The 13665-nt window shown below is 56.0% G+C and overlaps 1 protein-coding gene across 1 annotated transcript; it reads left to right on the forward strand.

Moving 5' to 3' along the window:
- The first annotated feature begins 174 nt into the window (after positions 1 to 174).
- VPS18 (VPS18 core subunit of CORVET and HOPS complexes) lies at positions 175 to 9081 on the forward strand. Its single transcript, XM_004380642.2, has 5 exons — positions 175 to 597; positions 1622 to 1763; positions 4647 to 4738; positions 4889 to 6759; positions 7785 to 9081. Exons 1-5 carry the CDS (start codon positions 507 to 509, stop codon positions 8508 to 8510), a joined length of 2922 nt encoding a protein of 973 aa, XP_004380699.1. The 5' UTR covers positions 175 to 506; the 3' UTR covers positions 8511 to 9081.
- The last annotated feature ends 4584 nt before the right edge of the window (positions 9082 to 13665 follow it).

Here is a 13665-nt window from a genome sequence, read left to right on the forward strand (position 1 = left end):
CCGCCCGAGCACCGCCCCGTCCCCGCCCACGATCACCGCCCCCGCCCCGCCCCCGTCACCGCCCCGCCCCGCTCCCGCAGTTCTCGCAGCACCTTTCAGTGCCGGGCCGGCGACGTCCTTGCGCGAGCGTACGTGGGGCTCTGAGAACCCGGAAGTTGCGTTATAGGCACGCGTCACGGGGGCGGGAGTCAGCTGAGCTGCCCCGGCAAGGTTGGGATCTCCTGGGGTCGGCTGAAGGAAGCCCGCGATCTCGTCGGGGTGGGAGTGCGGTGCAGCACTGTGCCAGATTCAAGGGGGAGGATTTCCCGGTCTTCTCGCTCTGTAAGGCGAAACCGGGAAGATCGTCAGTGTCTTAAAGAGGAGACGTCGGCGGCGGATTCCCAGGATCCTTCGGATCCTGACGAGTCTGGGGAGTCGCAGCTTCTACTCCAGGGCGACGGGGATCCCTGGAGGGAGCCGTGTCATAATCCCCGGGCCCCGGACGAAAGGCCCAGAGGCCAGGCGCCATGGCGTCCATCCTGGACGAGTACGAGGACTCGCTTTCCCGCTCGGCGGTCCTGCAGCCCGGCTGCCCCAGCGTGGGCATCCCCCACTCTGGTAAGAGAGGGGAGGGCGGGACTCCCCTTGTCCGCCCTCCTGGCACCTGCAGGGAAGGAGCGGGGGAGGGGCTCCAAGAGCTCGGATTCACCTCCAGGGCCGTGCGGTCCAGGTCTAGGCCCCTGATTCTCCCTCCTCAGGCTCTCCTGGCCCCCAGCTGGTGGAAGATCGAAGTTTGAAAGAGTAAAAGGAGCAGTCGTGTGATCTAGGCCCCGCCACTAGGATACTTCTCAGCGGGAACTGGGGCCCAGGAAAGGAAGTGACTTGCCTATCGCACCGCAGTTGAGCCAGTGGGGGATCTGAAAATAGGCTCCAGACTTCTTCTCATGCTTGATTCAGTGCTTTTCCCAGCAGGCCCTTTCTGGAGGTGGGAGGGAGGGAACTGGCAAAGAAACAGTCAAGGAGAATGTTGTAGGAGAAGGAGGGTTGGTCGTAGAGAGAACTGTGTCACTGAACAGGAAAAAAATGAATTTGAAATATTTTAGGTCTTGGCTAGACCTGGGCACAGCTTGGAGTTGAGGAGAAGTTTTTATAGAGGGGCCTGAAGTGCTGGGATATTTTTAGCAGTGGTAAAGGAATGAGGGTAAAGACTAGAGAGAAAGCAGCGCTAGTTTGTGAACACCACTGATTGGGAAAGTTTCCCAGGCTCCCTCTGCCTGACAAGGAGTTTCATTCTTCTCACTGAGAGCATTAACTGTCTGGGCCGGAGGGCGGGAGAGAGTGGAGCTAGATTAGTTGAGTTGGGATTGCTGGTCCAAGACTGATAAGGGAGAACCCCCAAGTTCCTGACACCCTGCTACCACTGAGAGCAGGTACATCGTGGTGTAACAGCATCTCCGTTCAAAGAATCAACCCCTCATTGCTATCAGAAGTGTAGGAAGAACCCAAGACCTCTAATACAGAAGTGATTAGCCAGCCACTTGATATTAAGCTGTTTGTTAACCAAGGTCCTGTTTTTTGTTGTCTCTGCTTGCCTTCCTGCATGTCTTTCATAGCTAACCTTTTCTTCACTCCTCGCCCGTAGGTTATGTGAATGCCCAGCTGGAGAAGGAGGTGCCCATCTTCACGAAGCAGCGCATCGACTTCACCCCTTCCGAGCGCATCACCAGTCTTGTTGTCTCCTGCAATCAGCTCTGCATGAGCCTGGGCAAGGATACGCTGCTCCGGTAACCGAGGGTTAGGGGAAGAGGGAAGACTGGTGGTATCTGGGGACTAATAACTGACCAGTGGCTTTCTTCCATGCCGGGTAGGTGAAGCAGTGGATTTGGAATTTTCAAGAAATAGCCCATCTCTTTCCAAAGAGAACCGGTATAGTATAGTAGTTAAGATTCCGATAGACCTGGCTTCAGATCCGAGCTCTACCGCTTACCAGCTATGGAATCTAGAGCAAGTCACCCAATCTCTCCAAACTTGTTCTTTCATCTGTTAAAGGTAGTACCTACCACAAGTTAGTCACACAGAACTGTGGAACAGTCTAGAGTCCTGATATAGATCCATGATAAATGGTAACAGTATTTGAAAAAGGTACCAGCAAAGTTGTTTATCCATCTGGAATAAACATCTGGGAATGAACAGGCCTCTGTATCACAAAAATGAATGCTAGATGGAATAATTATTTAAATATAAAAAATAATGAGAATATTAAGAGAACACTCGATACATTTCTATATCCTTGGGCTGAAGGGAGACTTTCTTACATAAGGTCGGAAACCCAGAAGCCGTAAGAAAAAGGTAGCTATAGTTCACTATGTGAAAGTAGCTTCTATGGGAAGACGATAATAAAGAAGCAGTATGAATCAGGTCAAGAGAAACAGTAGATAGGAAAATAATGTTTCACATGACTAAGGATTTACATCTCTGTTCCTTAAAAAGTCCTTAAAATTAATGAGAAAAAGATAATTCAGTAGAAAAGGAAGACAAAGAATATGAACCAGCAGTTCATAGAGGAATTCTAAACTTCCAGTGGTGTTGTTGGCTGTTAGTTGCTACCGAGTTACTTCTAGCCCCATGGGTGCTGAGTAGAACTGCTCCAAAGAGTTTTCGCGGCTGTGTGACCTTTTGGAAGCAGATCACCAGGCTTGTCTTCCAAGGTGCCTCTGGGTGGGTTCGAACCACGAACCCTTTGGCTAGTAGTCCAGCACTTAAACATTTGCACCACCCAGGGGCTTCTCAGGTTTCCAATAAACACGTGAAAAATATTTTTTTTCTAAATTGTGCTTTAGGTAAAAGTTTATAGTTCAAGTTAGTTTCTCATACAAAAATTTACACACATTGTTATGTGACCCTAGTCGCTATCCATATAATGTGACCACACATTCCTCATTTCCACCACGGATTTCCCATGTCCATTCAACCAGCTCCTATCCCTTTCTGCCTTCTCATCTCGCCTCCGGACAGGAGCTGCCCATTTGGTCTCGTGTATCTACTTGAGCTAAGCACACTTTTCACGAGTATCATTTTATGTCTTATAGTCCACTCTATTCTTTGAAGAGTTGGCTTCAGGAATGGTTTTAGTTCTGGGTTAACAGAGAGTCTGGGGGCCGTGTCTTCTGGGGTTCCTCCAGTCTCAGTCAGACCATTAAGTCTGGTCTTCCTTCTAGAATTTGAGTTCTGCACCCCACCTTTTCTCCTGCTCCATCCAGGACTCTCTGTTGTGTTCCCTGTCAGGGCGGTCGTTGGTGATAGCCAGACACCGTGTAGTTCTGGTCTCAGGCTGATGAAGTCTCTGGTTTATGTGGCCCGTTTTGTTTCTTGGGCCAATACTTTCCTTGTGTCTTTGGTGTTTTCATTCTCCTTTACTCCAGGTGATTGGGACCAACTGATGCATCTTAGATGGCCACTCACTAGCTTGAAGACCCCCAACGCCACTCACCAAAGTGGGATGCAGGACATCATGAAAATATTTTTAATTTCTGGGAAATGCAAATTAAAATAATAAGATACCATTTTTTTAATCTGTTAGATTGGCAAAAATTAAAAACAGTAATATTTTTAAAAAAAAAGGCAGGAACATTTAGTGCTGGGAAGATGCAGGGAAATGGACTCTCTAGACATTGCCAGTGAGCTTGTAAATTTCCACCATCTTTTGGAAAAGTCATCTGGCCATGTCTGTTAAAATTTAAAATGTCCATAACTTTGATCCCGTAATCCCACTTTGGGAAATACATCCCATAGAAAAGCGCCAGTTTGCAAGTATAGGTATAAGGATGTTAATTGCAGTATTATTTGGGGTAGGAAAAACTGGACCCAAACTGAATGCCCATCAACAGAAAATGGTGATTAAATTATAGATCAGCCATCAAATGGAATATTATGCAATGATTAAAACAATGAGTTACAGCTGTATTTGTTGACCCAGTGGAAAGTTCAGAAAGTACTGTTAGGTGAGAAGAGCAAGTTGCAAAATAACATATACATACACACACAGTATGAAGGCGTTTTCATAAAAACAGCAACACAACATCCCCATCTGTTACGAGCACGGAGAAAGATGTTAATAGCCGTTTTCTCATAGAGTTGAGAACGAAAGGAGTTGGGAAGAAAATCGTTAACTTTTTCTGTAAACATTTTTGCATTGGTTCTTTAGTTAGAATGAGCGTATAACTTGAAAAAAATAAGAATAATTTAAACAGGAGTATTCCTCCAGATTATCATGCAGCTTAATTGAGATGATACTACATTAAGCTCTTGGCATGGTCTTGGGTATATAGAAAGTGCTCCATAACCCTTAGCTGCCGTTCATCGTTGTTCCATTCTTTCCCAGCCATCTGGGAGACCCTTGCCTGTCCTGCCAGATGCACTGGAACTCCATTGACCTGCGGGGAAAGGCTTCTGCTTAGTGACTTCTCAGAGTAAGGTGGTGGAGTTCCCAGAGCTTGAGGGTCTTCAGTAGGACCCTGTATGTGTTTCAAGGTTCCCTTGGGATTAGATTTAGAACTTTATGTGTCTATGTGGATTTGAGGGAAGAAAAGCTTGGGCTTTCATCAGATTTTTAAAGAGGGGTCTGTGATCCTTTCTCTGCAGTGATACTGCAACTCTTGTTCCCACAGCATTGACTTGGGCAAGGCCAACGAGCCCAACCATGTGGAGCTGGGGCGCAAGGATGATGCCAAAGTTCACAAGATGTTCTTGGACCACACTGGTAAGAGGAAGTGGGGGCTGAGGACGGGGCCTGTGGGCAAGTGACTGCCCCAGAAAGGGTGGGTGGGATCTGAGCGTGGTGGGGGCAAGAAGGAGGCTGCGGGTGGGAGTGGCGGCACCCACGAGGCTGCCATGCTCTCCCCTGCCCCAGGCTCTCACCTGCTGATGGCTCTGAGCAGCACCGAGGTCCTCTATGTGAACCGTAACGGACAGAAGGTCCGGCCGCTGGCACGTTGGAAGGGGCAGCTGGTGGAGAGCGTGGGCTGGAACAAGGCGCTGGGCACCGAGAGCAGCACAGGCCCCATCCTGGTCGGCACCGCCCAGGGTCAGATCTTCGAAGCAGAGCTCTCAGCCAGCGAGGGTGGGCTTTTTGGCCCTGCCCCCGATCTCTACTTCCGTCCACTCTACGTGCTGAATGAAGAAGAGGGTCCAGCACCTGTGTGCTCCCTGGAGGCCGAGCGGGGCCCTGATGGACGTGGCTTTGTGATCGCCACCACCCGGCAGCGCCTCTTCCAGTTCATAGGCAGAGCCGCAGAGGGGACTGAGGCCCAGGGCTTCTCGGGGCTCTTTGCTGCCTACACTGACCACCCACCCCCGTTCCGTGAGTTCCCCAGCAATCTGGGATACAGCGAGTTGGCCTTTTATACCCCCAGGCTGCGCTCGGCACCCCGGGCCTTCGCCTGGATGATGGGGGACGGCGTGTTGTATGGAGCACTGGACTGTGGGCGTCCCGACTCCCTGCTGAGCGAGGAGCGGGTCTGGGAGTACCCGGAAGGGGTGGGTCCTGGGGCCAGCCCGCCCCTGGCCATCGTCCTGACCCAGTTCCACTTCCTGCTGCTGCTGGCAGACCGAGTGGAGGCAGTGTGCACGCTGACGGGGCAGGTGGTGGTGCGGGATCACTTCCTGGAGAAGTTCGGGCCGCTGAAACACATGGTGAAGGACTCGTCCACAGGCCAGCTGTGGGCCTACACGGAGCGGGCTGTCTTCCGCTACCACGTGCAGCGGGAGGCCCGGGACGTCTGGCGCACCTACTTGGACATGAACCGCTTCGACCTGGCCAAGGAGTATTGTCGAGAGCGGCCTGACTGCCTGGACACAGTCCTAGCCCGTGAGGCCGATTTCTGCTTTCGCCAGCATAGGTACCTGGAGAGCGCCCGCTGCTATGCCCTGACCCAGAGTTACTTTGAGGAGATTGCCCTCAAGTTCTTGGAGGCCCGACAGGAGGAAGCTCTAACTGAGTTCCTTCAGCGGAAACTGGCCGGTTTGAAGCCAACCGAGCGTACCCAGGCCACGCTGCTCACCACCTGGCTGACGGAGCTCTACCTGAGCCGGCTCGGGGCTCTTCAGGGCGACCCGGAGGCCTTGACCCTCTACCGGGAAACACGAGACCGCTTCCGCACCTTCCTCAGCAGCCCCCGCCACAAGGAGTGGCTCTTTGCCAGCCGGGCCTCCATCCACGAACTGCTTGCCAGCCACGGGGACTCGGAGCACATGGTGTACTTTGCTGTCATCATGCAGGACTACGAGCGGGTGGTGGCATACCACTGCCAGCACGAGGCCTACGAGGAGGCCCTGGCTGTGCTCACCCGCCACCGTGACCCCCAGCTCTTCTATAAATTCTCACCCATCCTCATCCGTCACATACCCCGCCAGCTGGTCGATGCCTGGATTGAGCTGGGCAGCCGGCTTGATGCCCGGCAGCTCATCCCCGCCCTGGTGAATTACAGCCAGGGTGGCGAGGCCCAGCAGGTGAGCCAGGCCATCCACTACATGGAGTTCTGCGTGAACGTGCTGGGCGAGACCGAGCAGGCCATACACAACTACCTGCTGTCCCTGTACGCCCGCGGCCAGCCTGCCTCGCTGCTGGCCTACCTGGAGCAGGCAGGGACCAGCCCGCACCGTGTGCGCTACGACCTCAAGTACGCGCTGCGGCTCTGCGCTGAGCACGGTCACCACCGCGCCTGCGTCCATGTCTACAGGGTGCTGGAGCTGTACGAGGAGGCCGTGGACCTGGCCCTGCAGGTGAGCCAGAGAGTCTTGACCCAGCCGGAGAGGGGCCCAGAGAGCAGTAGCTTCCGATGCAGGAGGGTTGGGGGAGGCGCAGTGGCTGGAGGTCCCCAGCGTCTGTTGCAGAGGCTCTGAGACACTGTAGTGCCTGGTGAAGAGCAAGGACTCGGGTCAGGGTTTCATTCTGGCGCCGCCACTTACCAAGCTGTGTGACTTTAGCTAGTGTCTGAACCTCACGGGCTTTAGGTAATTCAGCCACAAAATGGGGGTGATGTTACAGCAGTTGCCTCATAAAAACCAGTTGACCAGCTGCTGTCAAGTCGGCTCCGACTCATGGTGGCCCATTGTGTGTCAGAGTAGAAATGGGCCCCATAGGGTTTTCCGTGGGTGACTTTGTGGAAGTAGATTGTCAGCCCTGTCTTCCCTGGTGCCTCTGGATGGGTTTGAACCACCAACCTTTCGGTTAGCAGCCGAGCAGGTGAACTGTTTGCACACCTCAGGGACTCCACTTACTTCCTAGGGGTGATTAAAGTATCGTAAGTGAAGAGCACTTAGAACGGTGCTTAGCACGTAGACGCGTTCTACATACGCATTAGCTACTGCGTTGTGGTCCCTGAGAGCAGAGGGCAGGGTGCTGAGGTCCAAGTTAACACTTCCCAGAGTGGGAATCATCTGCTCGCCTTAGAATCCCTTGAAGTGTTATATTTAAAATGCAGATTCTGGGGCATGAACCCAGGACTTGCTGGATCAGAAAGTCTGAGAGTGGGGACTAGAAATCTGTTTTGAATATGCTCCCCAGATGATTCTTAAGTTCTCTAAAATTGGAGACCCATCACCACAAGTAGCTCTTACAGATCTGTGACAGGGACTTGAGGCCCATTCCTGAGATAGGGTCCTCTCCCAGCCCCAGAAGCCCCACCCTTGCTTGCTGCCAGCAGTGCTGGGAGCCTGGCCTTGGGGGCCTCTTTTCAGGTCCAGGTTCCCCGTCTTTATCCCGGGGTGGGGAAGGGGCTGACCTAAACACCCATGGTCCCCCGCAGGTGGACGTGGACCTGGCCAAGCAGTGCGCGGACTTGCCGGAGGAGGACGAGGAACTGCGCAAGAAGCTGTGGCTGAAGATCGCGCGGCACGTGGTGCAGGAGGAGGAAGACGTGCAGACGGCCATGGCCTGCCTGGCCAGCTGCCCCCTGCTCAAGATTGAGGACGTGCTGCCCTTCTTTCCCGACTTCGTCACCATTGACCACTTCAAGGAGGCCATCTGCAACTCCCTCAAGGCCTACAACCACCACATCCAGGAGCTGCAGCGGGAGATGGAGGAGGCCACAGCCAGCGCCCAGCGCATCCGGCGGGACCTGCAGGAGCTGCGAGGCCGCTACGGCACCGTGGAGCCCCAGGACAAATGTGCCGCCTGTGATTTCCCCCTCCTCAACCGCCCTTTTTACCTCTTTCTCTGTGGCCACATGTTCCACGCTGACTGCCTGCTGCAGGCCGTGCGGCCTGGCCTACCCGCCTACAAGCAGGCCCGGCTGGAGGAGCTGCAGCGAAAGCTGGGGGCCGCTCAGCCCCTGGCCAAGGGCTCTGCCAGGGCCCTGGAGGCAGAGGCTGGGGCCGTGGCTGGGGGCCCGAGCCGGGAGCAGCTCAGGGCTGACCTGGACGAGCTGGTGGCCGCGGAGTGCGTGTACTGTGGGGAGCTCATGATCCGCTCCATCGACCGGCCCTTCATTGACCCGCAGCGCTACGAGGAGGAGCATCTCAGCTGGCTGTAGGAGGGCGTCATCCCTGCTGGGTGGGCAGCAGGAAGGCCACACCCTTGTCTCTGCTCAGTCAGAGGTTGCTTGGCTGTGACCACGTGGGGGTGAGTGGAATTACAGCCGCTGCCCGTGCAATGTCAGCTGAGCGTGTCGGACAGCTTCCCATGCTGTTCTGCAGACCTGCCTTAGAGCGGCAGTAGACCGGGCCATCCGCCTGCTCCCAGCAGATGGCCTCAGCCTGGAGAAATTGGAAAGCTGACCGCATGACCGTTCCCCCTGCATCGAACAGCTCCTTTGTCTCAACTTTTCACTCCCGTGTATGTCCCGCTCACCTTCCGGAGCAAAAGCACCGTTCTTCCTTCTCTTCACTCCTTGGCCTCTGGACCTCCAGCTCTGCTCCCTCAGAGGAAGCCCTCTCTTCTGTGTGCACCTGGGTCCCCGGAAGGGGAAAGGCAGCCTGCGCCCTCGAGTCCTGGCATTGGGGTGGGAGAGGTGGTGCTGATGGTGGGCGTGCTCGGGTGCCCTGTGTCTGGGGCTGCGTTGTGAGGGGTGCCCTGGGGCAGAGGGTCTCATGGAGGACGGGGGATGGCGAGGGGTGAGAGCATTAAACTGCCTGCCTGCACTGGTGGTTCTGCTGTCAAAGGCTTTGTGTTGATGCCGGGGTGAGTGGTGTGTGAGTGATCTCGGGGGTGCTGGGGTGCCACAGGGAGGCTGCCAGGGCCCTGCATGGCCCGGAGATGAGACCGGATGATGTTGCCATAGTCTGCTCACTTCCTTGTCCCCTGGCTCTAACCTCTCTGACTCCAGGGCTCGGTTGGGAATTCCAGCTTACCATCCTGAATCCGGAAACCCTGGTGGCGCAGTGGTTAAGAGCTATGGCTGCTGACCAAAGGCTGCTAACCAAAAGGTAGGCAGTTCAAATCCACCAGGTGCTCCTTGGAAACCCTGTGGGTCAGTTCTACTCTGTCCTGTAGGGCCACTGTGAGTCGGAATCGACTCAACAGCATCGGGTTTGGTTTTTTTGGTTAGCCTGAATCGTGGACCAGGGACTGTTCTTCCCTTTGGCCAGCAGGTCGTGCTGTTCCCCGCAGAATCTTAGCATCTAGGCAACTGGGGTACTGATTTCCAAGCCCCTTTATCCACTAGTGCTTCCTCGGACTGTTCCTTCCATAATTGTCCCTAGAATTTTCTGGGAGTGTCCACTGCTTAACCATGATTCTGAGCCCCTCCTTTTCCCTCTTTCCATTGGCCCTTAAGCTTGCTAGGTTTTGCTTACCTTTCTCTGCCAGCCTGGGTCTCTGCCTTTCTAGTTCCTGCCCATCTTTGATACTTCCCTCCACTATCTGGCGTTTGACCTTAGTGCTGAGGCTCAACATAGAGGTGGGACAGCCATGGCGACTGTCCAGGGCATTTGGCAAATAGGTTGTCTCCCCATCTAGTCACCTGTGACCCCTCCCGCATTATGCTTCTGTAATAGTGGCTGGAGGCTAAGTCCCCGGCCTGGAGTGGGGCCTCCCCGTGACATCAGCTGAGCACCCTTTGCCCTGTGGACCGGTGTTCACAGTGCACTGCCTGGCCCTGTGGGTGTGGTCTGTCAGCTGGCCCAGATTGAAACAAAACACCAGAGTGTTCCTGGAATCCGGCTGGGGTCAGGCTCACCTGGCTGGTAGCTGCAGGTAACCCTGCACCCCTAATCTTCCGAGACGGTCTCCTTCAGTTCTGGTTGAGTCTCGCCCTGCTGAGTTCCCCACGGGGACAACAGGGTCTCCTCGTGGCCTCTGCCAAACAAGAGAGCCTAGAAGCTGCCCATTTTTTAGGAACCCCAGATTCCCCATCTTCCCCCAGAAGCAAGAGTGGGAGCAAATGTGAGGTGATGGGATTGTGTCGGGTGGGTAGGGGTATTGGGGGCACTCTAATCCTCTGTTCCCTTCCTACTGTTTCAGGAAGGTTCGGCTCCCCTTCCGCCAGACAGGCCGAGGGGAGGGCTGGGGGCCTCTGCTCCCCGTTGTCGGTGGGCGCTGGCAGAGAGGGCTGCGCAGGCGCAGCGGCCTGGTTACTTAGCTAAAACAGCTTGGGGCTTCTGTCTTTGCATATAGTGGGTGCTTACTACGTGGTAGGTAAACAAATACTGCCCTGTAGCTCCCTCTTCCCAGAGGGCTTGGCTGAGGCAGCCTGCGACGCCCCTGCCCCTTCTGCCCTTCCTCAGCCAGCCCATCTGGTCTTAGGCTGCTTCCTCTTTCCTGGAAAAAGGCCCCAGGCTTCCCTGGCACTGATAGAATGAGGTTCCGGTGAGTCAGGGCAGTGGGAAGCCACAGCTCTTAGATCCTCGGAAACCAAGCCCGGCCTGGAATGGAGGGGAAGGAGAAGGCCCTTGGGGCTTTGGCCCTGAGCCTGGGGGAGGGCCACAAGGGGTAGTGTAGGGGGCAGCTGCCCTGACGGGCCAAGATGAATGAGCTGCTCCTGGAGCGGTCAGTGGAAATAGGAGTGGCCACAGGCAGTGACGCTGAGACCAGGCAGGAGGCCTGTAAACAAGGAAGCCACCTGGGGGAGATGGGGGGCGGGCCACTGGTCCTGGGGAGCAGGTGCTTCCTGAGGCCCGCCCTTGAGAGGGCCCTGGGGGGCTGCCCAGCCAAGTCAGCAGCGGTCACCAGGGGGCGCTGTCTACCGGTTTGCCAAAGCCACATGCTCTGGTCAATGGCTCTGGAGGAGTGACCGTCCGAGGGGGGGCCTGCCCATGTCCGAGGTCCCACTTGCTTCCCTCCCTCCTCCTGTCCCCAAGGTAGACTGGCCAAGGGCACCAGCCCTGGCAGATAGGGCACGGAGCTCAGTGCCTGGCCAGCCTGGGTGTGAGCTCGTTCTCTGGGGACCACTAGTTACGGCAGTTCCTGCCCCCTGCCCCCAAGGCTCCTGTCCCAGGCTGAGGACTGGCACCAACCCCATCGGTCAGGAGGGGGTTCTGAGGCCACCAGGCTCCAGGCTGCCCTTGGCGCTGCCCCCTGGCGCCAGGGAAACAAAAGGCTAGGGGCCCAGAGGGAGTTATCTGGTCCCACCACCACCACTGGGCGGAGGGCAGGGGAGGGGGCCAAGGGGGGCACACCTCTCCACTCCCCCAGCTCTGCAGATTCTTCGAGACACTTTCACAGGCGGAAATTCCCAGAGGTCAGAGGAGGGAAATGGTTAATTCCTTTTATTCAATGGGTCCCCCCTACACGCCTCCCCCCAACTTCCTCCCTCCACTTCCCTCACCCCCCCCCGTGTGAACAGGAAGTGGAGAGGAAAAGGCTCTGAGCAGAGCAGCTGGGAGCTGGAGGCAGGGAGTGGGCCGCAGGCTTGGTGCCAGCCCGGCCGGCCCCTCATGGTTGCTTGCTGGCGGCCTGACGGCCTGTGGCCTGGGAAGGAACCTGCAGCCCTGCTGGGAAACAGCCCAGTGTCCAGCCCTTACTCGCCAACCTGTACCCAGGTCAGAGGTGGCTGAGTGCAAGGCATCCTCTGCCCAGCACCCAGCTGTTCTCGCTGCTGCAGCCCTGCCCCCACTGCCAGGCTGGGCATCCCGGGGCTGGCAGTCATCTCAGGCAGCCGTCACTGCTGGCACTGGCTCCAGCTCTCAGCCCCTTGGCCCTGCTAGTCCTTTGAAGCTCATGCAGAGCTTCCTGTTTGGGGCGGGCGATGCCAGGGCCCCTCCCCCACCATTGTTCTGTAGAGACCATAGGTCCATCTGTTGCCCCACGGTGGGGCCCCTGGGCAGTGCCACTCGGAAGCAGCACCACAAAGGACCCTGCTGGCAGCTTTGCTTATGTGGCTTGAGGCTGGGCCCTGCAGCAGGTTGAGGGTGGCTGGTGGGCAGAGGAGGGCCTGGGGCAGGAGTGAGATGGGAGGAAGATGCCCCATAGTTTTCCTTCTCAGGCAGCTAGTACTCTGGGCTATCTCTTCCACCTGGAAGTGGGGATGGGGACACACGGGAGCTCTGCATGCTGAAGCCACCAAACGAGGGACACCATGCCTATGTCCAGATTCCAAAAGGGCAGACTGAGACAAGCTTCGGTCTAGGATGGCTAACAAGGGTGCAGAACAGGGTTCCCCTTTTAAGGAGGTGAGCCCCTGCTGGCTGAACTCCCCACAGCTGGGTGCTGTGCTCTCCCTGAGCAGCTTCGCTGTTCGCACCTTTGCCTTAAAGTAATCCTCTTGAACTGAGCAGTCAAGAGCTGTACCATGAAGGCATGGGAGGGTAGGGTGGCCCTGGGTTGGCAGCCAGCACTGATGCCCACTGAGAACAAGCCGGGGCAGGCCTCCCAGAAAGAGGAAAGGGGCGCTGTCCTGGTTCCCAGGCTGCTGTGGCCGAAGGTCTGTTTGTTTCCTGCGTGCGGAGACGGGTGCCATATATCTCGGCAGCGCACCTCCCTGGTGCCTCTCACAGCTCCGACCTGTGACCTGCTTCCTCCCTGGCATCCCCACAGGCCTTGAAGCCCGGACATGGCCTGCCCACTGCCCTCCCCAGCCCAGGACCTGAATGCCTACCTCTCGGCTCCCAGACGGTCAGAGCTGTGGTGACCTCAGACAGAGGCCATAGTGTGCTGTGGGACCCTTGTTCAAATACAAACTCATGGTGTCCGATACCTAAAATAGACACGCTGAGCTTCTCTGGTGGAAGCTGGACTGGGGGCTCAGACCCCTTTCCTCGCTACCTCAATCTCAATGGAATGCCAGGGTGCCCAGGAACCCAGTTTGAAAACCACTGAGCCACCAATCCCACCTCCTGATTTTACAGGTGTGGAATCTAAGGGGAAAAGTGACCAGCCCACAACTAGTTCGTGGCTGACGTGAGGCTCCATCCAGAATCCTGTGTCTTCTTGATAGACTTCAGTGTCCATCACCCATGATCGTATGCCCATGAGGAGCTCAACATTGTCCTAGGTCCGCCCTTAAACATCTCCAGCCAAAGTGGGCTGAGCGGAGGGACAGGGAGGTGATCTGAGAAGAACAAGTCAAACCTCTGCTCTGCCGTTTGTCCGCTGTCAGTTTGTCATTCTCGGAACTGCCGCTTCTTCACCCGTGAATGTGAACAAACAGAGCAGACCTCGGGAGACGAGCAGAGCGGCAATGGGAAGTTTAACGCGGCACACCTGTAAGGTTACCCTGTGCCTGGCGCGAGTGACTCCTGCTGGCTGGCTTT

The sequence above is a fragment of the Trichechus manatus genome, unplaced genomic scaffold (genome assembly GCF_000243295.1).
Source record: "Trichechus manatus latirostris isolate Lorelei unplaced genomic scaffold, TriManLat1.0 scaffold00076, whole genome shotgun sequence".
NCBI classification, from domain to species: Eukaryota; Metazoa; Chordata; class Mammalia; order Sirenia; family Trichechidae; genus Trichechus; species Trichechus manatus.

Bases quoted from the DNA above. Each gene is read 5' to 3' on its own strand.
- VPS18 (XM_004380642.2), top strand. From the start codon at position 507: ATGGCGTCCATCCTGGACGAGTACGAGGACTCGCTTTCCCGCTCGGCG. The intron at 598-1,621 runs GTAAGAGAGGGG...CCTCGCCCGTAG, and splicing joins CGTGGGCATCCCCCACTCTG to GTTATGTGAATGCCCAGCTG. The intron at 6,760-7,784 runs GTGAGCCAGAGA...GGTCCCCCGCAG, and splicing joins CCGTGGACCTGGCCCTGCAG to GTGGACGTGGACCTGGCCAA.